Source organism: Bombyx mandarina, chromosome 10 (assembly GCF_030267445.1).
Source record: "Bombyx mandarina strain Sakado chromosome 10, ASM3026744v2".
Taxonomy (NCBI): domain Eukaryota; kingdom Metazoa; phylum Arthropoda; class Insecta; order Lepidoptera; family Bombycidae; genus Bombyx; species Bombyx mandarina.
Genome location: NC_143217.1, coordinates 14,101,454 through 14,128,743, shown reverse-complemented (window position 1 = coordinate 14,128,743; position 27,290 = coordinate 14,101,454). Strand labels below are relative to the sequence as shown.

The following is a 27,290-nucleotide window of genomic DNA, read 5'->3' as shown; positions in this document are numbered from 1 at the left end:
ATGTTTCTGCTCCATAGAGAGCGATTGGAAAGACCAGTGTGTGCACAAGATGTATTTTGGTCCTATTCGAAATATTACGATCTTTCCAAACTTTGCTCAACTGCGTCATAGCTGTTTTAGCCATTCCAATACGTCGGCGTATTTCAGGCTCACAGCTCCCCTTATCCGTGATCACAGAACCAAGGTAGGCAAACTGGTCTACGGCCTCGTATTCTGCCAGAAGGTCCGTACGCTGGGTGGATGAGAAGCGGTCTACGACTAGCAGCTTGGTCTTGCTTTTGTTAATTGCTAGTCCCATGCTTAATGTCCCATAAGCTGACTTACGAATCGTAATTAACTATTTCATTGAAAAAAAGAAATATGCAGGACACGTCGGTTCTAAGGAGGTCACAAATAGTCACAACAGACCGCAAAATAAAAACATTTTTTGTGGCCACAAGTGTACAGTGTATTTGCTCCGTTCAACTAAAACGGTTTCTATGTTCGACCTGGGCGAGATTCCGGTGCGTTTCCCGACCATAATGCATCCCCAGGGAAACTTGTGTATTTTTAGGGTAAAATTTCGTGAAAATTATTTTGATTGTTTGTGGCTTTTTTGTTTGTTACAAGGGAAAATGTTTTAATTAATGTCTCCCAGGGATTTCAAAGTAATATTAACAAAGTTATTTTTTTTTTTTTTTTGTACAGTCTGACTTGTAGTTGGGGAGTGATTCCGTAGGATTTTATGAGGTCGTTTATAATTAATGCGTAAAATTAAGATTTTTATGCGAAGAGAACTTACTATTTTCCTCTGTATTATGGCGGTCAGTAACAAACAAGCTCGCTTCATAGACCTTATACAAGATGCTCTTCGAGCTAATCTTCAAAGTCAGACGCTATAGGTCCGTGGCAAGTATCGTGGAAATCGATGTGTGAATGAAGCGATCTTCAATCAAGAAGTAGCGGGTGAATTCTATAAAGATAGTTATTAATTAACCGATGAGATATAAGTGTATTTAGATGATTGCTGCTAGGAAATATTGTAAGTGCCTGATACGTGTTTACATACGACTTCTACGATGAAGGCGTATTATCGTTTAATAAAAATAAAACACTTGTTGAATTAATTTTTTATTTTTTATTGCTTAGGTGGTTGGACGAGCTCACAGCCCACCTGGTGTTAAGTGGTTACTGGAGCTCATAGACATCTACAGCGTAAATGATATATACTACCTTGAGATATAAGTTCTAAGGTCTCAAGTACAGTTACAACGGTTGCCCCACCCTTCAAACCGAAATGCATTACTGCTTCACGGCAGACATAAGCAGGGTGGCGGTACCTACCTGCGCGGACTCACAAAAGGTCCTACCACCAGATTATTACCAGATAAATTATAAGGCCGCAGGTACGCTGTCCTGTTTTTTCTGCAGTCAAGTATTCCGCTTTGAGAGGTGGAGATAATATTTTGTGAAACATGACACCTATCAAAGTCGTTTTTCTCCTCTTCAAAAGAGTTAAAATGCTTTCGCTTACTCGATATAAATATTCGATACATTAAAATGTTACTTCTTACGTTTTGCTTCTGACGCCCCCGCGGATTAGTCCCGGGAACGCGGCTCTCGCGTTACGGCAGTAAATTTTAATTTCATTGTTGTCTATAGAATTTTCCAGTCGATATACAACAGTCATAAATGACTTGTGTAATTTTGTTTGTCATACATAAAAATAAATACATTGTACCATTTTTTTGTTGTACTTTTCGTATATCATAACTGCAAATAAATAAATGATTTGTTTGTTGGAACGAAGTTCCTTATGGGACGATGCGGAGGGGTTTTTTTTTTTTTTTTTTCTCGGGCCGGGGTCCGTACCTCCTACGAGGTCCCCGCGCCTAGGGGGCGCGCGGGGTATGTGAGACTCAACGATCTGCAGGTGTTGAGAGCAGATCGCGGGCCCAAGGATTTTAGGGCCCACCCACTAAACGACTCCCCTGCACTCTTACACCCGACGTCCGATCTCCGTCCGGGGTCAGAACTCGTTCAGAGTAGGGGGGTTCCCGCGGTCAACACTACAACCAGACACGCGGCGCCACCCCGAGGACGCCCGACCGACGGGTCGTCGAGGCGATAGTCGACGACCAACGACGTCAGTCTCCGCGGTACGGCGGCTGGTGTTCCGGGATACCCCGCTGGGCCAGAACCAGCCTGCCGGGTCGGAACGCGATACACCGGCGACCGGGTTGCTCTTCAACAGTATGTTCGGCGACGACAGCGACGACGAAAATGTGGACCGCATCGCAGTCCGCAGCCGCCGACGCGCCGTCCCGTCCTCCTGGTGCCAGCGCGCTAGAGTGACGGTAGCGTGCGGCGCAGCCTCAACCCCCTTAGGTCGCCCCGTGACCATCACCGGGAGGAGACTGCCTCCTCATAGGGGCTGGAGCTGCGGAGGGGTACCGTAACCGGGAAAAAACGTCCGTAACGTAAGATTTTTATTAGTAATGCACACAGTGTACGACTTAACTTTGTAATAACGTACAAAATAACATATTTTTATTATATTATATTTTTTATAAATCATTGTGAATAAAATAAAGTTGATAACTTTGTAAATTCGTTTTTTTTTTATCAATTAAAAAATCATAGTAAAAAATGTATACCCGAATAATTATTTTCTTTATACCTCGAATAGAACTTAATATTAATCTTTTTATAACAATGACATTCGTTCCTATCCGGTTCCCCACGACACCATACATCTTTTTTTGTTTCTGGTTCGGTAGAATCATCATTATCTTACAAAAAGGGATGCGCTAGTTAATTCAACATATTGTTTAATTAATTTATTTATCCGTCGTCAGAATGCGATGCGCTTGTGAGAACATTCGTGTTGAGCTTAATAGAAATTGAATCATTTCAAGACGGTAAGTGTTGGGTTGACTAACTTAGTACGGCCGGAACGTTTCATAAAGTTTAAAGATCGACATAGCGCCGAGAGGAACAGTCACAGATATGAAATGTCATCTAGTGGTAGGACGTCTTGTGAGTCCGCACGGGTAGGTACCACCACCCTGCCTATTTCTGCCGTGAAGCATTAATGCGTTTCAGTTTGAAGGGTGGGGCAGCCATTGTAACTATACTTGAGACCTCAGAATTTATCTCTCATTATTCCTTCTCCGTGGAAGTCAATTGTGAGCATTTGTTAAGTACGCTTTTTATTAGAAAAATTGGTACCCGCCTGCGGGATTCGAACACCGGTGCATTGCTACGTACGAATGGAGCGGACGTCTTATCCTTTAGGCCACAACGACTTCATATAGCGATATTAACAGCGAACTACACACGGCACTAATTAACTATTTAATGTTTAATTGTGTAATCTAATTACAATGTAATTATATTTTTGTTCTCTAATTATTCGAAAGCATATAAACGTTGCATCGAAGGTTAACTGATTTTAGAGGCTCATAGATATCACCCTTGAGCTGTGAGATTAAAACCTTAAAACTTAAATAACGGTTACCGTATTCTCCAAATCACGTAACAAATTTAGTAGGCAGCGGCTTGGCTCTGCCCCTGGCATTGCTGAAGTCCATGGGCAACGGTAACCACTCACCATCAGGTGGGCCGTATGCTCGTCTGCCTACAAGGGCAAAAAAAAAAAAAAAAAAATAATAATGACGGCTTAGATTTGGAAATAGAACGATATATATCATCGTTGTCAAACCAAAATCTGCTATGTGCACTTTTTGAGATTTTTACTTTTTGACCTTTTCGTATAGTTCACAGCCCTATCTACCCTATAAAAAAAACTGTTATGTGTCTATAGCTTTAATATTTATTTATAGCTTTTTCTTTTTAAGAACTATATCAAATGAATGATATAGTTCTTAAAAATTCACTTTCATATAAAATTTTGTAAGAAAATGTTTTTACTCGTTAATTCAAAATAGAGTTTTTGCACATAGCTGATTTTGGTTTGACAGCGACGATATGTAAGTGTAAAGAAAAAAAAAATAATCATACCCAGTTTTTTATCTGTTTCAACCCTAGCATAGCATGTTCAATAGCGTCGTACCCTCAGAACGCTTGTTTCAATACTAAGCGATATCTGATCTGATGATTGCGGTGTACATGCCTTCATTGGAGCGTTACACTGTCGAGATATGGCTGTACACTTTTAGATAGCGTATGTTTTGTTTATGTATTTAAATATTTTCGACAAGGATTTTTCTAGCAACCTCTTATCATTTTTATGTGGTTGGGTAAATGGGTTCACTGACTATCTGGTTGTTCAATGCTTGAGCTGATATCATAAAGCCAATTCCGTTACCCGTCTGAAGATCTGAGATTGAAGTTTTATTTTACTACGGTTAAACCAACCTTCGAATAGGAAGCACATGACTAATGCACGGTAGAAATTTTAATGGGCAGGATAGTGGGTCAGACCCGGGCTTATAAAAAGTTTTACCCCCAACCAGTAAATACGAAAATGTATAAACAATGCCGATTTTATTTTTATTTCGCGACAGACAGGTTTATGTTTAAATAGATATATATATATATATATATATATATATATATATATATATGTCGTGGATAACGACTTTTAGTAATACTAAGACGGTGGTTTTGATTATTATTTTAAATGATGAAATGTTGTTTTGATAAATATCACAAAATGAAGGGTAGACTCCGTAACGCCACAGTATAAAATGGCGGTACGTGGACAGAGTCGTGGCATTCCGTGTCAGACAGTCATTCCGTCCGTCCCAGTCAGTGAGTCTCTGACAGTCAGTCAGTCAGTCAGTCGGTCTGTCGGTATGTGGAACGAAACTGTCGGTTTACCCTGTCATTGTGAAAGTTGTGTGTGTTGAGTTTCAATAATTATTATTGAAAAGTTTTATTGACTTTTTATAAACTGAGTTCAACCAAATACGAGTGATGACGGAAACTACCGCTCAGCCATCCCTGACGTGTGCTGACATATATATATCTATAAGATATGAACTTGAATATATATTATCTTCTATTATTTTGTGTTAATATGATAGCTGAATCTAAAATCGCATGTGCTCGCACTAACACTCAAAAGGAATATAGAAAATGGTTCCTATTATGGACATAACACTTAAAAGTCAAACGCAAAACATTTACGAGATAAAGACCACAATTTAATGATTATTTTGTTTTAAAATCATTAACCAGTGGTCTCTGCGGTCACACAAATGGATTTACCGAAGTCAATGTACGGGCATTTACCTGTACATTGACTTTAATTGAGCAAGCCTCAATGGGAAAATTTAGAGCAACATTGCAAAATTAAATTTTAAAATCAAATTAGCTCGACCTATGCAGTTAATGGCAACGAAGGATATTTATAAATAGCTTCAGTAGATATTTTGGGTCGTCGTGGCCTAAAGGATAAGAAGTCCGGTACATTCGTATCGAGCGATGCAACGGTGTTCGAATCCCGCAGGCGGGTACCAATTTTTCTTAATGAAATACGTACTTAACAAATGTTCACGTTTAACTTCCACTGTGAAGGAATAACATCGTGTAATAAAAATGAAACCCGCGAATTATAATTTGTGTAATTACTGGTGGTAGGACCTCTTGTGAGTCCGCACGGGTAGGTACCACCACCCGGCCTATTTCTGTAATGCATTTCGGTTTGAAGTGTAGGGCAGCCGTTGTAACTATACTGAGACCTTAGAACTTATATCTCAAGGTGTGTGGCGCATTTACGTTGTAGATGTCTATGGGCTCCAGTAACTACTTAACACCAGGTGGGCTGTGAGCTCGTCCACACATCCAGGCAATAAAAAAAAAATAAAAAATCTTGCAGCTTAATTGTACAAAATGGGAAAACCTGTTGCGCTTGGTGCAGTGGTGATTGGTGAACGAAATGGATTGTCACTTCATCAAAAATAACCACAAGTGTCTGTCCATGTGGACTTATAAATCCCTACTACGGGTGAATGTTAATCGACGGTCGCAGTATGTTCAAAGACTAAAGAACACTGCTACCCCTTCCCTTGCGAATCCCTTAGTTGCTTCTTAAGAGATTTATAGAAAGAGTAGAAAGAGAAGGGTTGTTGCTGTATATTACTGGTGGTAGAACCTCTTGTGAGTCCGCGCGGGTAGGTACCACCACCCTGCCTATTTCTGCCGTGAAGCAGTAATGCCTTTCGGTTTGAAGAGCGGGGCAGCCGTTGTAACTATACTTGAGACCTTAGAAATTATATCTCAAGGTGGGTGGCGCATTTACGTTGTAGATGTCTATGGGCTCCAGTAACCACTTAACACCAGGTGGGATGTGAGCTCGTCCACCCATCTAAGCAATAAAAAAAAATAAAAAAGGCTAAATAACACTGATACCCCTTCTCTTGCGAATCCCTTAGTTGCTTCTTAAGAGATTTATAGAAAGATAAGGGTTGTTGCAATATTATTCAACATATTTTTTTCTATACTAATATTATAAAGAGGAAAGATTTGTTTGTTTGTTTGTTTCGAATAGGCTCCGAAACTACTGGACCGATTTGAAAAATTCTTTTTCCATTAGAAGCCGACATTGTCCCTGATGAACATAGGCTAAATTTTTTTTTTTTTTTATTTTTTTTTTTTGTTTTTATGTGTGTTTTAATGTTTCCGAAGCGAAGCGAGGGCGGGTCGCTAGTCTATTTATAAATATATTTATCATTCTCGATAATTTCATTAGGTACCTACTTCTCTGTTTTGTGAACCGTAGTGTAAGATCTTCCTCTTTCGCACTGTTTCTAGTTCTTGGCACGTGCATCAAACTTTTTCATTTGTTGTTTTTTATATCATTTTAGCCCATCTTTGCATCTGCCTTCTACACTACTTTTTAAAAAAAATGATCACTCTTGTTTTAAACAATAATAAAAATGCATCTGTTGATTTAATTTGCAAGCGGCTGTCTGATCATGTTCGCGTTTGTTCTATATACCGTTGGGTAATCTGTTGATCTTATTCCAACATGTACGTCTATTAAAAACTACAAACCAATTTAACTAAGTGCCAGTTAAATCGAGATTAAGCTTTGACAGAGCTCAGTGCAAGATTAATTGGATTCTTCTGAAGCGGAAATGAACTTTAAGTTAAGGTACGCTGTAGTATTCAAACGCGCAATAAGTGAGCGCGTAGGAAGGCTCCAGGAGAGCTTAAGCCAACTCCATGCACTTTGAAAGTTTATTTTAAGTGTCAAAAGCTCAGTCGAGTAGTGAATTGGAGATTCTTGGGTCGAAATATTTCAATTCTAAGTTTTTATTGTAACAGGACAGTCGAGCTTAAGGTCAAGCTGAGTTTTTTAGATACAACTTGAAAAGCTGTATAAAAACCTGTCCTAATTTTAATTGGTACGCATGAATAGTTTTTTGCAGAAACAAGGCGGTGGAGGAATGCTGTTTTTTTAAATAAATAAAAAGTTTTGGAAGTACGTGGAAAATAATAATCGAGGAAATTACATATGTTGATAAAAAAAGGGTGGGTGTACTTATGTACGCGCGTAAGAAGTTATACTTTATTTTTATTCAATTTATTTCTTTTTTTTTTATTTAAATTTTAATCAATTTGAAAAAAAATCGATTAAACAACATCCTCAAACACGCATATTGGACATCCTTTTTCTTGACTTCTTATAAATTCGGTAATTCTCGGTACGGTTCGGAAAGTTCACCTGCGGCTATATTCAGACTCGCCAAGTTACGTCGGTCGTATTGTAATGAGCGATCTAGTGGGCAATTTCATTCTGTTAATTTTCTGTCACGGTGCGCGCACATCGTAAAATTTCACTCTCATCAATTTTTCATAACGCGCCTAAAGAAGTATAACTTCAAAAATGTAGATCTATCTATATGTTTCTATGTCGAGTATTATCCCATCAATTTTCATTTTATTCTTCACAATCGAATAACCTAACTGTGACTTGAAACAGGTGCGCGAAAACCCATCCAAGCACGAAGTGTCGATTGTGTGTGCCTGACTAAACTCTTGCTTATTGGAAATATATAATATCACGACCCCTCCTTAAAGACAGTTTTTAAAAAACAAGGCTTTTTTTATTTATTGCTTAGATGGGTGGACGAACTCACAGCCCACCTGGTTTTAAGTGGTTACTGGAGCCCATAGACATCTACAACGTAAATGCGCCACCCACCTTGAGATATAAATTCTAAGGTCTCAGGTATAGTTACAAAGGCTGCCCCACCCTTCAAACCGAAACGCATTACTGCTTTACGGCAGAAATAAACAGGGTGGTGGTACCACCCGCCCGGACTCTCAAGAGGTCCTACCACCAGTAGAATACTTATCGAACTTATCGTGGATTTATATATTGCGTAGGGCTGTCAATTCTATACGATCGGGGGTTTTATTTTATGCAACGGCGTGTATATATTTCAACTTTTGTGTAGTAAATCATTGTTGGCGCATCATAACCACGACGGGATCGCCACCAGGTACCCTGAATTCTTATGAAGTCCCTATAAACCGGCACGCATGGATGCTTGGCGATATGAATAGACAATATGATGGCACACAATACTACAATGGCTCTATCTACCATTAGAAGGTCGCGTTTTACGACACCAAAAGGGAAGAAATAGCGCGGTGCTAGTCTACGCCAAAATTCTACAGCTGTTGAACTCATCATGCAGTTACGAATTTTCCAACTGTATCGACCCATTTTAGAGATCGGTAACGCTAAAAAGTATTATGAAAAGGTCGTTAAGCCCCAATACACGTGCTTCGAAATCATGGCCCCGCACGAGGTCGTGTTTACAAAGCGCACACAGCACTTGTTTGAAGAGGACAAGCCAAACATATTGCTCATAACCGATTGGATACAGATAGAATCGGAATTATAGACTTTACACCAACAGGGCTGCTCCTTAGGGTCCTTTAAAATTAAATTCGGTGTTTTTTTTTGGGTTTTGAAACGGTTTCAAAAGATTATTCAATTGTAGACATTACTGCTTTTGGATTGTCGATGTCCAAGAACTACGGCAGTCAGATGGGCCGTGATTATAATTCCCAAATGTAACAAAAAGTAATATGGTTTAATAAAACTTCAGTATACCCCTGTCCCAAAGATATTCGTTCCTCTCAAAAGATGAATGAAAATCTGAAGAAGTCCCAATTAAACTGTACAATTATTTAAATCTCTCTCTGTCAATTGACTAAATTACGTCAGCTATGTTAGGATTCAGATAAAAGCGACTACTTGCTTTTTGGATCATGGAAACTTGCAGACAAACTGATCTAGATCCATACTTGAGCAATACCACGCCTCCATAGACTTATAAATACAAAAAAAATCCCTTATAAAAGAACATGAATACCTTTTTAACAAGATAAAAAGCAAAAACCGACACCTGGCCATAATTCACGAGAAAATTTTTATTACACGTCGCATGTTTGTAAACAAAAGTTACGCAGCCCTGAAATGTAGAACAAGCGATAAAACTCCTTAAGTATATCACGCGTAAAGCCCACAATAGCTCGAAAAAGCGCAATCTCGAATATATTTGCTAAGCCAATTTGAACCCTATATTGAGGAAAGTAGTTGATCCGACCGTAGTTGTCAGAGTGATTTAGTATCGGGCGGAAGAATGAAAATGGCCGATATCGACCACAAATCATCATGGCACCCGTTCAACGATAAACCTCGAATGATAATTTACTGCTTAACCCATATTTCATTATAGTTAGCTCAATAATTGGTCACGATGTTATTACGTTAAGCGCCATTGATATATTCAATAAGCTTGCAGGATATTAGACATTCATACATAATAATAATATATGAATGGACAGTTGCACATTTGAACCGAACATGAATTTCAAGAAATTTTGGACCATTGGAAATTTTACTGGTGGTAGGACCTCTTATGAGTCCGCACGGGTAGGTACCACCACCCCGCCTATTTCTGCCGTGAAGCAGTAATGCGTTTCGGCTTGAAGTGTGGGGCAGCCGTTGTAACTATACTAAGACATTAGATTTTATATCTCAGGGTGGGTGGCGCATTTACGTTGTAGATGTTTATGGGCTCCAGTATCCACTTAACACCAGTTGGGCTGTGAGCTCGTCCACCCATCTAAGCAATAAAAAAAAAACGCTTTTGTGGGGATATTTGGACCGACGATTGTCAAAATTGCTAGAAATTTATGCCTATATTAGTTTCAAAAACTGTTTACCAGGTGACAGTTTGTCAGGCCATTGAAAGTCATACGTGCTCTAAAAAGTTCCCATTTATTATTATTTCTAATATCTCACTCGTTTCGTGAATCCCTCCATCGAAACAGCCCTCCCATACTCTCAGCTAATAACATAATAAAATTGAAAACACGGATATTCGGAACAGGTAAACTCGCTCTCAATTATACCCAAAAAACAAACCACTCAATTGAATCGTTCATTCGATACGAAATAATACACTTGAGTTTCTGGCTTCTCGTTTATTTCGTGCCACGATAATTCCTTTACGCCAGTAATAATAAACAATAACGGTGGCTCAAGCGGTATTATTAATCACAATTGATATAAAGGGGACGACCTCATGTCAATCACAAGATCCCTTGCTCCGGTGTAATGTGGTACAATTGGCGCATGTCGATAGTGAAATTTTTATTCCTTGTTAAAAGACGAGACTATTATCCTAATCATTTAGCAGCTTTCATAGATTGCAGCTTCCTGAAAACTTCCATAAAATGGATAGTAAATGGAAATTAAATTCATAACCTATCATCAGTGATCTATTTTATCCGGAGAGCAGTAGTGCACGGTTAGAGTACCGTTATTTCAAAGTAAATTATATTTCGACTGTTATTTCAACTGTTGGGTATTCGATTCCTTCTACATTACTTAATCCCACTAAATGGTGTCGCTACGAATTTTGTTCTTTCTCTGCACTTACTGCACTTAAATAGGTCCTGTTTATTTGTCATCTTCTATGAAGAACTAAACTAAAACTGAACTAAATTGTATCTGAAATACATGTTAATTAATCTCAGTGAATTGATACCGCCACTAATTCTGTCTCCGTGTCTAAACAGTTCCTGTTTCTTGGCCGTTTTCTACTAAGGCCATGTAAACTTTATCTGTTTTTTTTATTAGTTTTACAATATACACAGTTGATACGGGGTTAATAATATAGAATATATGTTTAGACGCAACAGTTCCTTGTCAATGGGCATCAACAATTTGAACATATCTATCACACGGCTCTCATGTTTTTTTAGACAATAATAGCAAAAAAAAATGGTCTCCAGTATTATCGACTATTGACGAAGATACATCACTATCAAAGCAATGGCGGAAAAACAATATTTGCGAGGCTAATGTTAATGGAATATAAGATTATTTTTACTTACGTTCCACAAATAAAGTAGTTTTGTGTTATTAATATTTGATATAAATTCTGAAATGGGCAGAAAATCGACAATTGCGTGTATATGCGGATTCAATTTAAGGATGTAATGTAGATGTATGTTACTTGGGGTCTTATCAGGATTTGGTTGGAAAGGTAAATTTACGTTCTATTTTTCAGTACATTAAGCTAATTATTTCTAAGCGGTCTATTCAAAATCGTCTCGAAGGAGAAAAGTCATAGTGGAAAAATGTTTTGTTTATTTTCGTGGCGATAAGATTTCATTTCTTAGGGACGGTTCATTCTGATCATTCATTAACCAAAGTTTTATCTTCCAATTCTACGACAGTTCTGAGTCTTGTTTTTCGCTTGGGCCAAAAAAATCTGAGTACTTCTAATAAAACTAAACGCATTAACAAACCAAGTCAATTTATTTTGGTCATTGTTACAAAACCGAATAAGTCCAAATATGGAAGGCACTATCAATCATGCCGATTGCCAGAACTGACAAGACTGGGTCAATGGCTTCATCACTCATTCTGGTCATAAATAACAATGTGTTTATACACATTCGTCTGATAAACTGACAGAATTGGACTAATAGTTGGAATTATGAGATATTAATATTACGGAGGCCAAAAAAAATATTCATAAAAATAATCGATGAACCGAGTTAAACCTTATTTTTCTTTAATAAGTGCTATGTAGAAAATAAAAGTTTACAAATGGCATACCACATTCGTATTAGGTATGGACTTTTTTAATACAATTGGAGAACTTGAAATACCGTAAACACAAAACGTTGGGTACACTAGGGAAAATCTATTTTCAGCACAAAAATCGACCAGTCTTCATAATGACAAACTGTCAATTCAGCGGCTGTGGACCGCTCGTCCAATTAGTGTCAGCGCTTTGACGCTGCACCGACTGGCTGCTAAGCTCCTTATTGACGTTCGAAGGTTTCCGTAATCTGTGCCGAAATTACCTCGTAATAGAACTTCCTTTCGATGTTGGGCGGCTGGTACTTGATTATGAGATCATTATTAATTATTTATTAGGGTTTAACTGAAAGAAGCTTTAGTCACGAAATTACTTCGTTATCAAAAGCCTTGCTTTGATTATGGCCCAGTGGTACTTGTTCAAATACAGATTAATTTGGTTTAAAAATTAGCACGTTACTACCAAATATTAAAACTCTTTAAAAAGGTAGATTGATACCAGTGACATAACATGCGGTGCGCTAACGCAATCTAAAATTTCGGTGAGTTTATAGTACAAAACGACCAGATAACGGGGTATAGCGTCCTGGATCCACACGTTGGTTCTGATTCAGTGGGATATGCTGGAACACTAGTGGCCTTAGCAGGACAGCCTGATTGCACGACGACCGAGATAATCAAGAATAACGTTAAATTCCCTGACGAGTCTGCTACTTTAGCGTCCTTGATTTAACCGCGTGTCTGGTGCAGTATTGATTTCGGTTTCCCCTCCTTTCTTTCCTAGTCATACTCCGGGTGGGGCTTAGATGCTGGGGCGGGGAGTGCAAGGAACTAGTTTAGTAGTTGACTTCGACAACAGCTTTAGCTTAGAAGCTTTCTCCATTGGGGCTGTAACAACTATAAAATCCTTTGATTCGATCATATAAGCGACACAAGGACTCACCGAGCATAAAGAAATACAGAAACCGTTTAAAGCTTAATATAACAGTCCACGGTGCATTTCCAGAGATCATTTTTGCCACGTACCATCCGGCTTTGGAATGAGCTCCCCTCCACGGTGTTTCCCGAGGGCTATGACTAGTCTTTCTTCAAGCAAGGCTTGTGGAGAGTACCTAATTAACGGTAGGCATGGGCTTGGCTTTACCCTTAGCATTGCTGAAGTCTATGGGCAACGGTAACCACTCACCATCAGGTGGGCAGTATTCTTATCTTACTACAAGGGTAATAAAAAAATAAAAATAACAGAGATGGTCAACTTTTATTTAATTATATAAGTCTACATAACAAAATAATAAAATATGAAACTTGAAAAAATATTTTTCTCGTAGGTCCTTTACTTATTTCAACACTATGGTTCTGCTATGATCATAAACGGCTGGCACTCAAGATATTCGAGTGCACCATCTATTTAACTTATCTCAAAAGTTAGATAAGATTCTCCACGTTTGCTTTATAATTCACATCCTTTGAGGCACGAATTTCGTCACAGTTTCTCGTTAAATTAAGTTTGAAGTTATACGCTTTTTTTTTCTTTCTTTTATGATCGCCTGATACTTTTGCGTAACATTTTCTGCAAATTAGTTTTTTTTTTTATAATTTAAACAAAAATATGGTCAATATCTCCGGATATGGTAACAAAACATACAAAACTTAGGTACTCTAATAGAAACAGATATCCTTATTTAAGCACGCTTTTATAATTGAATATGCAATTTCCAAAAAGGGCACATCTCTGAAAATGTAAAATGTTCAGGAAATGAAAAAAAAACTGATTATTTTCTAAAGCAGTATAAAATTTAAAATATTAACTTTTGAGATATATTTTAGTGTTAATTAGCAATTGAAAATTACTGGAATTATTATAAAATGGGTGTAGGTAAGCCTCAAAACTACATGTATATGAAAAAACGTATTTGACAAATATGCGACATGTGCCCTGTTCGAAATTGCATATTCAAATAAACTGGACATTTCTATACGTACCACTTATAGACAACATTAAAACTGAATTACGAGTATATGTATATTTCTTTTTTTGTCCTTGTAGGCAGATGAGCATACGGCCCCCCTGATGGTGAGTGGTTACCGTCGCCCATGGACTTCAGGAATGCTAGGGGCAGAGCCAAGCCGCTGCCTACCGCTTAATACTCTTCCCAAGCCTAGTTTGAAGAAGGACATGATATATTATAGAATCATCACAATTTTATCGAAAGCCTAAACCTTCAAGATTTAAGGCCATTAATATCCATTGGAATCCCATCTAAAGACAAACAGGGCCTTGTTAACAAAGAACTAGTAAGGCCTAGCGGGGCAAAGCAAGACTGCGTCCACATACATCACGCAGAGCCGCGGGGCAGCACCGTCAATTACACGACCTACCGGAGCGAGTGAGAAACTCGACCGGTTCATTACACAAACCGCTCTCAATGTCCACGAGGGCAATCTCGCGTAAAATGACGCAACGTGCTGATCTTTGACAATGTGTGTGTCGCTCGAATTAGGTTGTTAAGGAAAAAGTCGAGGGGGAAAATGCTTTTAAAATTTAGTACCTACGTGGTGTTTGTGCATTTTTTTTTAATTTAATTTACTGGTGGTAGGACCTCTTGTGAGTCCGCGCGGGTGGGTACCACCACCCTGCCTTATTCTGCCGTGAAGCAGTAATGCGTTTCGATTTGAAGGGTGAGGCAGCCGTTGTAACTACACTTGGGACCTTAGAACTTATATCTCAAGGTGGGTGGCGCATTTGCGTGATGTCTATGTGGTCCAGTTACCACTTAACACCAGGTGAGCTGTGAGCTCGTCCACTCATCTAATCAATAAAAAAATTACCCGCTATTCAATAAACGATTTCAGCGGATTTCAACTTTGATGAAAAAAGTCATTTTCAAATCGTGCTTAAATACAATTTCGTATGAGGAAAGCCACAAAAATGTAATGCTTCTAAATACATAAATACAATACAATACAATGTATTCGGCATCGAATTGATAGACAGTTACAAATCTACATTCACCAAAACACAATTTAACATATATGAAACCGTTGGCGATAGTTCAGAATACCTTGTACATAGAACGAGATTCAGCAATATCAAATTTACTAAGGGCGCGTTAATGTTAGGTGAGCGAGCGTTTATTTTAATTTAGTTTGATGTTTATGTTTGATGTTTAAGTGAGTTACGCCTTTTTTCAATTAGTGCTTTCAAGCTGCTGGTTAATACTAATTACGCAGTTCTTCCCAATAACGTACCTTATTTAATGATCTCAAAGTCTAAAGTACCTACATTGGTATGGATTTTTGTTACTGGTGATAAGTGGCACTTATCTAAGCAATAAAAAATGACGAACTCTATAATAACTCGACTTCTTCACTATAAAACATTTTAAAGTATGTACTAGTTTTGTACCTATGTCCAGCAGTGAACCTATGTGGGCTGATAAATACATTTATGTGTATATATTGTGCCACCAGTTTCGAGATTTAATGTCGAGTCTGGTAGAAATATGGAAGGTTCTACTTTTGCTTACAAATCATTTAAGCTGGAACTAGTCGATTACCTCATAGACACCCACTGAGATTTTATCGGATCTTCTCAGTGGGTCACGGTTCCGATCCGGTGGTAGGTTCTGCGAAGCACTGCTCTTGCCAGGGCTAGTATTAGCAAAGTTTCTCAGACTGAGCCCATGAGCTCTCATTCGCGCGTAGCTATAATAAATAGCCTCTAGACTACCAGCGAATCGAAAAAAAAAGCAACAAATCAAAATGCGTCATTTAAAATAATATACAATATTACGAAATGTTTTCGCTTCCTCTTATCACTTCACTATAGCCTTTATACAAAGCGTTTAGTATTCGAAGACGTCACCAGCTGTTTAACTATAGTCCTCACTGGCTCGGTATAGGTCGAGCGTTCTCACTACACGGTCGCATACCTACAGCACGTGTAATCGAGTCTTGCAAATTGAGTTCCACGCTTCAATACGCATTTACGCTGGAATTATTTTGTGTAAACCGCTCGAACGGGAGATTGAGAAATGACAATTCAAAACAATACGAGTTTGTATTCAACTATTCAATAAGACTAAAGATAAATTAAGGACTTTTGAAACAGTTTGTTATGTATCGAATAATAATGAACAAATTAGTGCACAAATCTAAAACTGGGTAGATATTGTCGTTATACGCGAAAAGTATTTCCACGAGCATGGCCCTATACAAGAACTATGCGTCGTCAATTATATAGGTATAATATAATAACAATACAGGTCATTTAAAGGCAATAATATCAATATAGTTATAGAGAAGCAAACACCCGAAACGGTATGATTATAGTACAACCTCGACACAAATTGTGAACAATGTTGATCCGCTTAATCAAGCGCAAACCCATTCATGGTTTTAGAATGTTTATATATCGTGGACAGCACACGACTTTTGCGGCTTAGATCTGCTGTTTCAAAACGGCTACGCTGCGGCGTACCATGTAAAATGCCTTAAAATCATAATAGCTTGAAAATATGAGGACTAATCAGTTGAGAAACCCATATTTGTAGTTGGCGACTAGTATCAAATCAGCAAACGGTGTACCATGCGCCAAATCAGCCCCTATTCACTGTTTTTGTGCATATTGTGTTTCGATCTGTCGTCACAGGAATTTTAAGCTGATGCCTCTGAAATTAGTTCCCAATGTCGTGATAGCTGGATGGATCTGATTTCGAATGAAGAAGTCAACCGGAAGAAACCTCAACACTACTAATGCATTCCATTTCGGAAACAATTCGATTACATTCCATGTACGTATATTATCACACAGTATGTATAATAAATATTTCCCATCAAAAGAACAACAAGGCAAAGCAAACAATATATCAACCACGAAATAAACGTATAAGACTCAGAATATTAAGACCCAAGAAAAAGCGTTCTAATTAACTGTTTAATACGAAACAAAAGACATTTAAATCCTAAAACAGTCTTACTCGAACCCCTAAAGAGGAGAGTGAGCAAAACCCGTCACGGTTTTGTCAAACGTAATCCCCATGGAACTCATACCGAATTAGAAAGTGTATTGTAATTACATTTCGTTCGCTTAAATCCTACATACTATTCCCTGCTGTCCCAAAAATTAGAAGCACTCATTAATAAACCTGTTTACCGAGGATTATGGATCATCTGGTCCCAGTCCTGCGGGGTTTGTCTTTGTTATATTCTTTCTAATGAATTATTTATGGTTTCCTTTTGGTAACAAGACAAGGGTTTTTTTGGAGGTCGAAACAAAATTTGGCATCAAGGGATGTTTTGTAAATATTTAAAGGTTTGATTTCGTTTCGTGTTTTTTTTGTGTTCTCACTAGTTGAACATTAATTTAAATGGGGCCCAAAAAGCTTATTGTAATTAACATTGTCAATAATTCATTAATAGGCTCTCAAACGGGAACACGGGTGATTAAATAAGTTAGATCTTTTGTTGTATTTATGGAATTCTAAGAAATGAATCATATCAAACCGTAACTAGTCTAATATGAGTTAAATTTGTAATATAGTTATATATTAATACGTGAAGCAAAAACTTTGTACCCCTTTTTACGAAAATTGCGCGAACGGAAGAGTATGAAATTTTCCAAACTTACAGAGAATATAGAGAAGGAGTGCAGAATGTCCATATTTTAAAAACTTATGCGTTAATAATACATTAAATCAATAAAAAAAAAACATTACACACACTACCATGTATTTGACACACACACATATAACAATATATTATACTCTTTGTTTATTGTCAAACTTTTGTTATTGCTTGAAGTATGTGGTCAAATTGAGAATAGGTTAATATTGATTATCTTTAATATTATTTGTCTATACTGTAGCCTTGGCGAAATCTGTGATTGTAGAAATATAATAGTCTTTGACAATAGAACCATAATGATGTTCAAGTTTATAATTTCAATTAATTATAGTCGAATTTCGACTACTGCGGGACAACTAGTATAGTTAAACCTTTCATTCAGCCGATAAACTTTTAACGTCATCTAAGTAAATCATGGCTACGACTGGTATTCTCAATATCAATTCGACATTACCTACGTCACATCGAGTCTGTTAATACTGACAAACAGCTGAAATAAGTACGGCAAGTCACAAAATCAATCTGACATTCATAAAAGAAGCCACAAGACTTTTACCTAAATACATCTCCGCGTTTCAACTCAAAGAGAAGATTGTACAAAAGCACACCTAAGGGAAAAGATCGCTGCTCGGAGTACCCCCTACCTTAATTACGCCCCCTACGTGATCACGGTCAAAGCCTCACGTCGTAATTACTTCTCCCCCCTCCTTCTTTGATATTTTCATTTCGTTACGAAGAATATCCAATCCAAGGAATGTGTGATGAATTATCTATAGTGAGTACGAAGATGCTTGGGTGACATTGTTTTGTAAGTGTGTCACGTTGGTTGCTTGGAGTATTCCACGTGATTCAGATATAATGGTGGACATATAATATTTTGAAGAGTAAAATTGGAAACAAAATACAAGTCCGTCATCAGCCTGTGTTTCTCCATTGCTGGATGTAGGCCTCTCTCATGGTCCAGCATAATGAACGGTCCTCCGCCTTCCGCAACAAAACTTCTCCAGCATATGCACTGCAAGTCATCAGTGCACCGGGCAAGGGGATGCCCAACGCTGCGCTTACCGGTACGTGGTCTCCAGTGACTAGTTACGTTAAGCTAATGTCCTCCTGTAACCCGTAATTTGGCCTTTGCTTAATTTTCTTCTTAATATTATCAGTAAGTAGTAATATATCCGATTTACCTAGCCCTAATTTTTTCTAGCCATTACAGAACATGAAGTTACACTATTTTTTTGCGCTTGATAAACAGCATTTAAGAGGTTGAAGCTCGAACAGTTTTGGTTTTCCTCTACCAGTATTTTACATAAGAATTCCAACAATTAGGAAGCTAGATACGAAAAAAATTTACTGTTACTGTACTGTTAATATACGACAGACAAACTTCAGGAAACGCTAGAAGGAGACTCAAGAGCCCGTGATTTTTTAATTGTTAACAAGTTATTTGGGTCACAGAAAATATTTATGTCCAAATTGGGATCTCCCTCATCATTGGTGAATACACACGTTTGACAAATTGGTTTTCTGCATGTTAAAACAAAAGATTATGGTCCAATTGTTTTAGTAGGAGACAGTGAACCGAAGATTTCCCAAGCGCTTGGAGTCGGGTATAAAATTTATGGGGTTTTAGCTTTTGATGTATGGCGGATAGGTATTATATTTTTGATTTATATCTCCTCTTTCAATATCGGTTATGGACCGCTTGATTTTGATTTAGTTCATGTAGAAGACATTTTAAATTTATTGACATTTTCTTCTTCTTCTTTAAGCCGAGAGAATAGACTTAAAGGACCCATAGGTAAAACACTAAGGAATTTTTATTTCGTAGAGAAGTTCATACCACCCTTCCTAGTGTAAAAGGGTTATTGGGGCCCATAGTCATCACAACATGGATGTCGTTTCCCGCCTTTAGATTGTGAAAGCAGATTCGATAACATTTTGGAACGAAGTTCCTTATGGGACGATGCGGAGGGGTACCGTAACCGGGAAAAAACTTCCGTAACGTAAGATTTTTACTAGTAATGCACACAGTGTACGACTTAACTTTGTAATAACGTACAAATTAGTAATGCACACAGTGTAAGACTTAACTTTGTAATAACGTACAAAAAATAGCATATTTCTTCATACCTCTATTAATTTGCATGGATAGCTACAGAATTAGACAGGATTGTGGTACCTACCCGTGTGGATTTACAATATGTCCTAAAGCATATCTTTTTCATGCATAGTCTAAACGGAATCTATGATCGACGGTGATTATTCTCTATTACGTTAGCCGTATTTCTCTTTCTTTAAAGGCCAAACCATATTTCCAAACTACCGAATTCCTTACGAATTTTTTTAGCGACAATCATACAATACCCACGTATACACAAGCGTTGCCTATTTTGTTCCGTAGGATCTTGTCGTGATATTGAAAAAACACTCCCCAGTTTGTGTTCCAATCTGATATCAGACACGATCGTAATGGCGTTCTCGTAGTACAATGTCGAGTGGAATACGCCAGACAATTTGTTAAAGTTTTCAATAAGTTTCTAGTTCAACTTGAATCACTTTCGTTATTATTGCACATGCAGGAATAGGATAAGCAACAAGCTCACGGTCCTACTGAAATAGCGTGTAAGCTTCGACTGTGTCTTAATAGTGTAGTAATTATGCAAATCACAGTTTTGTTGATTTGATTTTAATTACACGGTATTGTTCCTGCGTAGTGGTATTTGTGAACACATGTCAAGTTTGTTTTACTAAATCTAAAGACAGCCAAAGTAGCCTCGTTCCATACGAGTGCACCGAGTGCTTTATCTTTTATTTTTTATATCAAATTCAAATTATATATATTTATTATATACTTTTATTTTATTTACTTCAGATGTTTCATCCATATTACACTCATTAACGTTTCACATAGAATATAAAAATATAATAAAAACAATAAGAACAATCTCGGAATAAAATAAAAATCAATGTCCCAAAAAACAATAATAATAATAAATAAATCTTCGATACTGTGCTTATAGTGAGGAGGTTTCACACTCTGGGGTCCTAACTACTGGCTTGCATCGTAGACACCGCCATCAGCGGCAATCTATTTTTACATAGTGTTTTTAAAAATTGTATTTTAATACCTTTTTTTTAAATATTGTGTAATTAATAGGATTTTAAAGAAATATAGAATATAATATTAATAATATAATAAAAAATAATGTCTAAACTACCTTAAGCTAAAGGCAGGTCTATATAAGTATTTTGTTATAAAAATTAATACCAGGTTGCGGGATTCGAAGGCCGGCATGCGGAATGCGGCTGAATCGCTTGATACCAATATACCAGGCGCTATTTAGGCTACGACGACTTCAAAATTTGTTTAGTTCTATGTAAAATTATGGAATAGAACATAAATTTGAAGAAGCTTTGTTATGTCACCCATCCCAATCAGTCATCACAGCAGAAAAAATACATTACTCTAATTCGCGCTAAAGGTTTCAAGCCAATCCACCATTTGTATAAGTACCAAAACCACAACACAAAGAACGGCAGTCTACTGAGAGACCACACATGCTCTGTAGCAGATCTTCACAATGTTGTTTCCTAGAGTGATTTTTATATAATGTTATCTAATTCAAAGCATTTCCAAGATCATTGAAATGAGGTACAAAATATATTAATGGTGAAAGTGATTTTTTAACTCATCTATAGTAAACACGCTCGTAGGTTTCCCGATCAGGAGACACGATAACTGCCCCTGGACATCGACAATAACAAACAATAAAAAAAAACGCCTATATATAAATTATCCGCTATATCAACCGACAAATACAAAAGAGTCTAATGATCGATACGAAATGAATAATTCGTTAGCCGGTCACGTGACTAGGCGCTGTGTTGCCAGGTGTAATTTATAGTTCAACGGAGGGGCGATTAATTAGATCGTGATCTGACTAGCTTACACGATAAAATTATGGCAACATAACCTTTATTAATTTAATTAAATCAACGAATACTGTGCGAAATGAAACGTAAAGTTTTACAAATAATTTTCATCGAAATTTAGGCAGCAGTTAGCACAATATTGAAATGTCGGCGAATAATAATTTAGTCGTCCGCTAGTTACTACGTAGGTTGAAAATTTTACAAATTACTGGTTGGAATATTGTTTCGTCTATTTCTTAGAGGTATATTGAGGTGGCCAGGAAAACGAATAAATGCGTTTACTTCTTCAAATACTAATTATATTGGTTTTAATTATTTTACAAAAAAAGAATTGACATGGGCGTCCATCTTTTTTCTTCGTGTAATATTTTTTTAAGCTTTGACAATTGATGCCACTGTTGCGTTCCCTGATTTCTCATTGGTTCGTGCAATATCACGTCACCGCTGGCCAATAATAGCCATCAATGTATTCATTCAAATATAATGGAAAAAAAAGCGAATTAAAAAAAAAATTGTTTTAAGTTTATCGATGAATGAATAGTCTTCTTCTTCTTAGTCGGGTACTCCTGTCAGAGTGGTCTTGGTTATCCTGATGATGTGCATGTCTTCTTCTGTATCGTTCCCTCACTACTGAGGATCGCGACCACATGCGACGTACTTCCAATGTGCTCGATCATGGGTGGCATGGACTGCATGGTACAGACTACCACCGAGTGCTTCTCTTACTAGGTCTGACCATCTGGCTGGTGTTCTGCCCACGGCGCGCTTGCCCTCTATGCGACCCGTAATTATGAGATTCTGTAATTCATGTCTGGGAAACCGCACGATGTGTCCAAAGAAGCCACATAACACGTTCCCGGCAGATGGAAGAGAGCCTTTTTCGGATGTGCATATTGTAGAAGAATTTATTAGATCGCCTATGTTCCCGAAGTCTGCCTTCCTGGCGATGCGCTTCCAGATCTGGCGGTTCGAAGCGTTTGGAGTACATTGGAGCACGGTGGACTCAATTGCCTTATTTATTAGTCCAGCGGGTTGGTGATCGGCCGCGTGATCTCTTGTCTTTCACCTGGCTTTGAACTACCAATCTCAACATGAATAATACTATGTTCTTATTTTACGAATGTATTATTATTTCTGAAGTATTACCAAGACAAAAAATGAACATCTTCAAGGTCGGACTTCGGGGTATGTCGGACCTCGACGCCTCCAGAGAGGAAAAGACTGCGCCCCCTCTACTACTCCTTGAAGGAAACTGCGCCCTGAATAAGGCGCGCGAGGCACTCTCTCCGCAAAACCGTGCTAACATACCCCTAGCAAGAGCAGTGCTTCACAGAATCTATCACCGGATCGGCAACACGACTCACTAAGAAGATCCGGTGAGAAACTCAGTGGACTACGTCTGTGGGTTAATTTACTCGCCGAACCCTCCGTCGCAAGGTCGGCCTCGACGAGAACGGTGACCGATGCTTGAGGTACCTAAAAGCACCGATCGGATTTGATCAGGAACATCCGAAATGACGTGTTTAGGGCGACGTCGACTGTTTACCATTAGGTCCGCAGGATCGCGTATGTAAAATTGCTGAACACGCCTAAATTATGAAAGTGTTTTAAATACAATTCTAACTATAAACCTTTATAAATAATATAAATCATAACAATATAAATCTCCAACGTAAATGCGCCACCCACCTTGAGATATAAGTTCTAAGGTCTCAGTATAGTTACAACGGCTACCCCACCCTTCAAACCGAAACGCATTACTGCTTCACGGCAGAAATAGACGGGGTGGTGGTACCTACCCGTGCGGACTCACAAGAGGTCCTACCACCAGTGAAAATGCGTTTACTTCTTCAAATACTAAAATCATAGGTAGGATTTATATTGGATTAGGACTTCCCAGTGCTTAGAAATATTGCGTAAACTTAAACGAATACATACCTTCTTGTATCAAAATAAATACATTATTCATTTCAAATGTTTCATGTTGCAAAGTATGACGTCATAAAATCAAATAACAATTCACTCGATTGAATCATTCGATCATTCGCCTTCACGTCACTACGAAATCTGCCAGGTGTAATTTATGGCTTAAGTGATTGATATTGTATTAATTAGCGATTCAAACGACAATAAACTTGACGCGAGGATACACGTCGCCGGCTTGTTCATTATAGGGCGGAGTGCGCTTTATTGTTTGACAGGAGTCGACATATTTCAATAACTGAAGATACGATATGAGCGTGTATGCATTATAACATTAAATCATTTTTCAAGCTTTGGGTAAAAAGCTTTTCTTCTTCTTCTTTTTCTCCACCTTTTTCTCCACTATAAATTTGCGTAATTACTAGTGGTAGGACCTCTTGTGAGTCCGCACGGGTAGGTACCACCGCCCCGCCTATTTCTGCCGTGAAGCAGTAATGCGTTTCGGTTTGAAGGGTGGGGCAGCCGCTGTAACCATACTGAGACCTTAGAACTTATATCTCAAGGTGTGTGGCGCATTTACATTGTAGATGTCTATGGGCTCCAGTAATCACTTAACACCAGGTGGGCTGCGAGCAGGTCCACACATCTAAGCAATAAAAAAAAACCTTATCCCACTAGGTGGGGTCGGCACAGCGAATTTTTCTATTCCATTCTCTTCTATCAGCTGTCAGCTCAACACTCACTCCTCTCTCTCTCATATCGTCATTCACACACTCCATCCATGTCTTCTTTGGTCGACATCTTCCCTCTCTACCTCTACATCTCCTAGTCACATGCATCTTCTCTCTACGCATCACATGTCCACACTACGCTAACCGTCCGCTCTTTAATTTGTTGATTACCGGGGCTACTTTCACACTTCCTTTTCTATAGCTTTAAAATACATGATACAATTCAATTGAAACTTTGGTAAAGCACGCATTGAGCTTGTGACGTATAGCTTATTTGTTCGGTTGCATATACAGTAAAAGCTCTTTATTCGCGGGGTATATGTTCCGTAAATTTGCACGCGGAAAATACAGAAGCCGTGAATATGGAATGGTAATTTACTTAAGTGGTATTATGGCGAATAGGTACGTTCCTAGGTGACAAAAAAAAAAAAAGTATATACAGCGGCGATATCATTTAACAACATACTTTAAGCATAGTTGTAATTAGGCTTATTTTACTTTTTTATTAATCCATTTGACGACGCGCTTACAAAAGGATATTCGGTTGGATTCCATTTTGGAATCCTTTTTATCAATGTGTATGTACCGATGTGCTGATTAGATCCACGAATAAAGAAATCTTTAGCCGCAAAAATTGGGATTGGATCGCATTTTATTTTAATCCGCGTATAGTGAAAATGCGAATGAAGGAAGCGCGAATAAGCAGCTTTTATTGTACTCATAAGTACAATTTTCTGCTGCGATATTGTAGTCTATGACTAACTATTCTAACGTATCAGTTGATGTGTTAGTACAAAAGGACTTACCCTAGCCCGCGACCTCGTTCCCGGTTGGTAGTCGTATCCTCGACCCTGCAAAGAATAACAAAAATAAAAATAACTGGGATCAAATCACGCACGGTCATGCGGCTCCAATATAGGACCCCCTGTACTATGGGTACCACAGACTGACATACATAGTTATATACGTTTAAATATATACATAATAATATATAGATAAAAACAGCCAGACGAAGATTTTTTTCCCTACCTAAGCTGATGGTCTAGAGAGACCATATTAACGTAAGCTTAACTAGTAGGTGAGCTCACGGGGCTCAAACCCGAGGATGCTGCTAACACGAACCCTAGCAAGAGCCGTGCTTCGCAGAATCTACCACCGGATCGGAAACGCGACCCACTGAGAAGACCTGGCGAGAAACTCAGTGGCTGTGTCTTTGGGTTTATTTACTCGCCGAGCCCTTCGTCACAAGAGACGGGTTCGACGAGAACGATGACCGGTGCTTGGGGTACCTAAAAGCACCGCTAGTGGATCGGGAGGATCCGAAATGATGGGTGGGGCAGCCGTTGTACTTGAGACCTTAGAACTTATATCTCAAGGTGGTTGGCGCATTTAGGTCGTAGATGTCTATGAGCTCCAGTAACCACTTCAGATCAGGTGAGTTGTGAGCTTGTTCACCCATCTAAGCAAAAAAAAAAGAATTTTCAATGATGGCCTAAGCCGAAATGTCGAATTGGACGAGCAAAAGACCAATCTATCTAGTGGCAGTAAAATTACAAATACTATAGAAATTAGCATTGTATTTCATCTCAGACCGCTTCGTTAATGTACATCAAAGAAGCAAGAAAGTTGATTGCAATTAAAATGTTGTAAAATTTTGAGGACATAATTCAATCAGGCTTGATGCTTCAAAAGGAACGGTCGAAATAGGGGTAAGTGGAAGGCCCTGCGGGAATTCTGGGTAAGTGTTGAACTTTTAAAACGTTAAAAGGGCAGGACTGAATTAGTTAGGCAGATAGGTTCACTGTTGTCAAGGGTTTTATTGTTTACTGTTTCCGGACAGTGTGCTACAATTTTTTCTCATGAAACTCTGTTGGTTGGGAGTACGATTGAATAACTCGCTATTTTTTTTTTGTTTCTATCAAATATGTTTCGCTCTGATAATCTAATGGGAATGTAAATAAATATTCCAGCTATATCTACTATATTAAAAAAAGTATATTTTTTTTGGTTCATTGCTCTGACTCCAAATATAACAAAGTATACAAATCGTATAAATATGTAAAACAATTTTTAAAAACCATAATCGTTTCTATATTATTTTACAGCTTTTAATGGTAGAGATCTCACGTCAATACTAATAGAAGAAGCACCTTGGAAACAAGAAAAGAAGAATTGTATCCTTTAGAATTGAATGATTAATTTGTCAGTCACATCTTTACTAATAACTGAGCAACAGTTACACTCAGTTGGGTGTGACAGTAGCCTGGCTGTGTGTCTTTGACGTTATTAATGTCCATGGGCGATAGCAAACACTCGTTATCAGGTGTTACCATATTCTCGTACGCTTACAAAGACAATTAAATAAAACCATGAAGCGTTCATTGTTTTATTTAATTTGTAATTAATTTAGATAATATATGCTTCCGTTCGATTCCTTTCATTATTTTGGGCACTTTTGGTACATATATTTTTTCTTTCTACCTTTTTTATCTCGTCCTGTCACCAAAGATAAAGCACGTCATAAAGTTTTACACTGGTATATTCAAGGGGAGGTAAATAACGTTTTATTTCGAACACTTTAATCAGAATTCCATCGACTTACTCCAACTTATCGTTCTAAATTATTGTAAGCTGTGATCAATCCGCAACTGAGACTTCAGCCTCTAACCTCAGAACGGGAGGGTATTTAGCCAGAACGGATTATCAGCTCCGTTATCCGTTTAACTGGATCCGTTTTCTTTAATCCGACTCGACTAATCGAATGAAAATGTAATTCATCGAGATTATCACTTCGCCAATGAGAACACCATCGCCCAAACGACCCAGAGTATTATTCCAAAACTTTAATTAGATCTTCCTTATTTTTCTTGGCAGTGCCCGAAGGAAGCACGCTCCATCGCTTTTTATGTTAAATTAGCGAACGGAGCCTCTTTTGTGTTAAAAAAAAAAAGAAGAAACGATTGTAAATCCATGGAAATTGTCCTCAGAGGCGC

The 27,290-nt window shown here is 38.0% G+C and overlaps 1 protein-coding gene across 12 annotated transcripts in view; it reads right to left on the bottom strand.

Annotated features, from left to right (window-relative positions):
• Positions 1-27,290, bottom strand: part of mmd (disintegrin and metalloproteinase domain-containing protein mind-meld) — a 937,314-nt gene that overhangs the window by 552,552 nt on the left and 357,472 nt on the right. For all 12 annotated transcript variants that reach the window (XR_016323709.1, XM_089730674.1, XM_089730671.1 and 9 more), the window contains one exon: positions 25,104-25,148. Coding sequence is in view for 11 of the 12 variants with exons in the window: in XM_089730674.1 (XP_089586800.1) it covers positions 25,104-25,148 (45 nt within the window). In the remaining variant the exon portion in view is untranslated. The remainder of the gene's footprint in view (positions 1-25,103; positions 25,149-27,290) is intronic.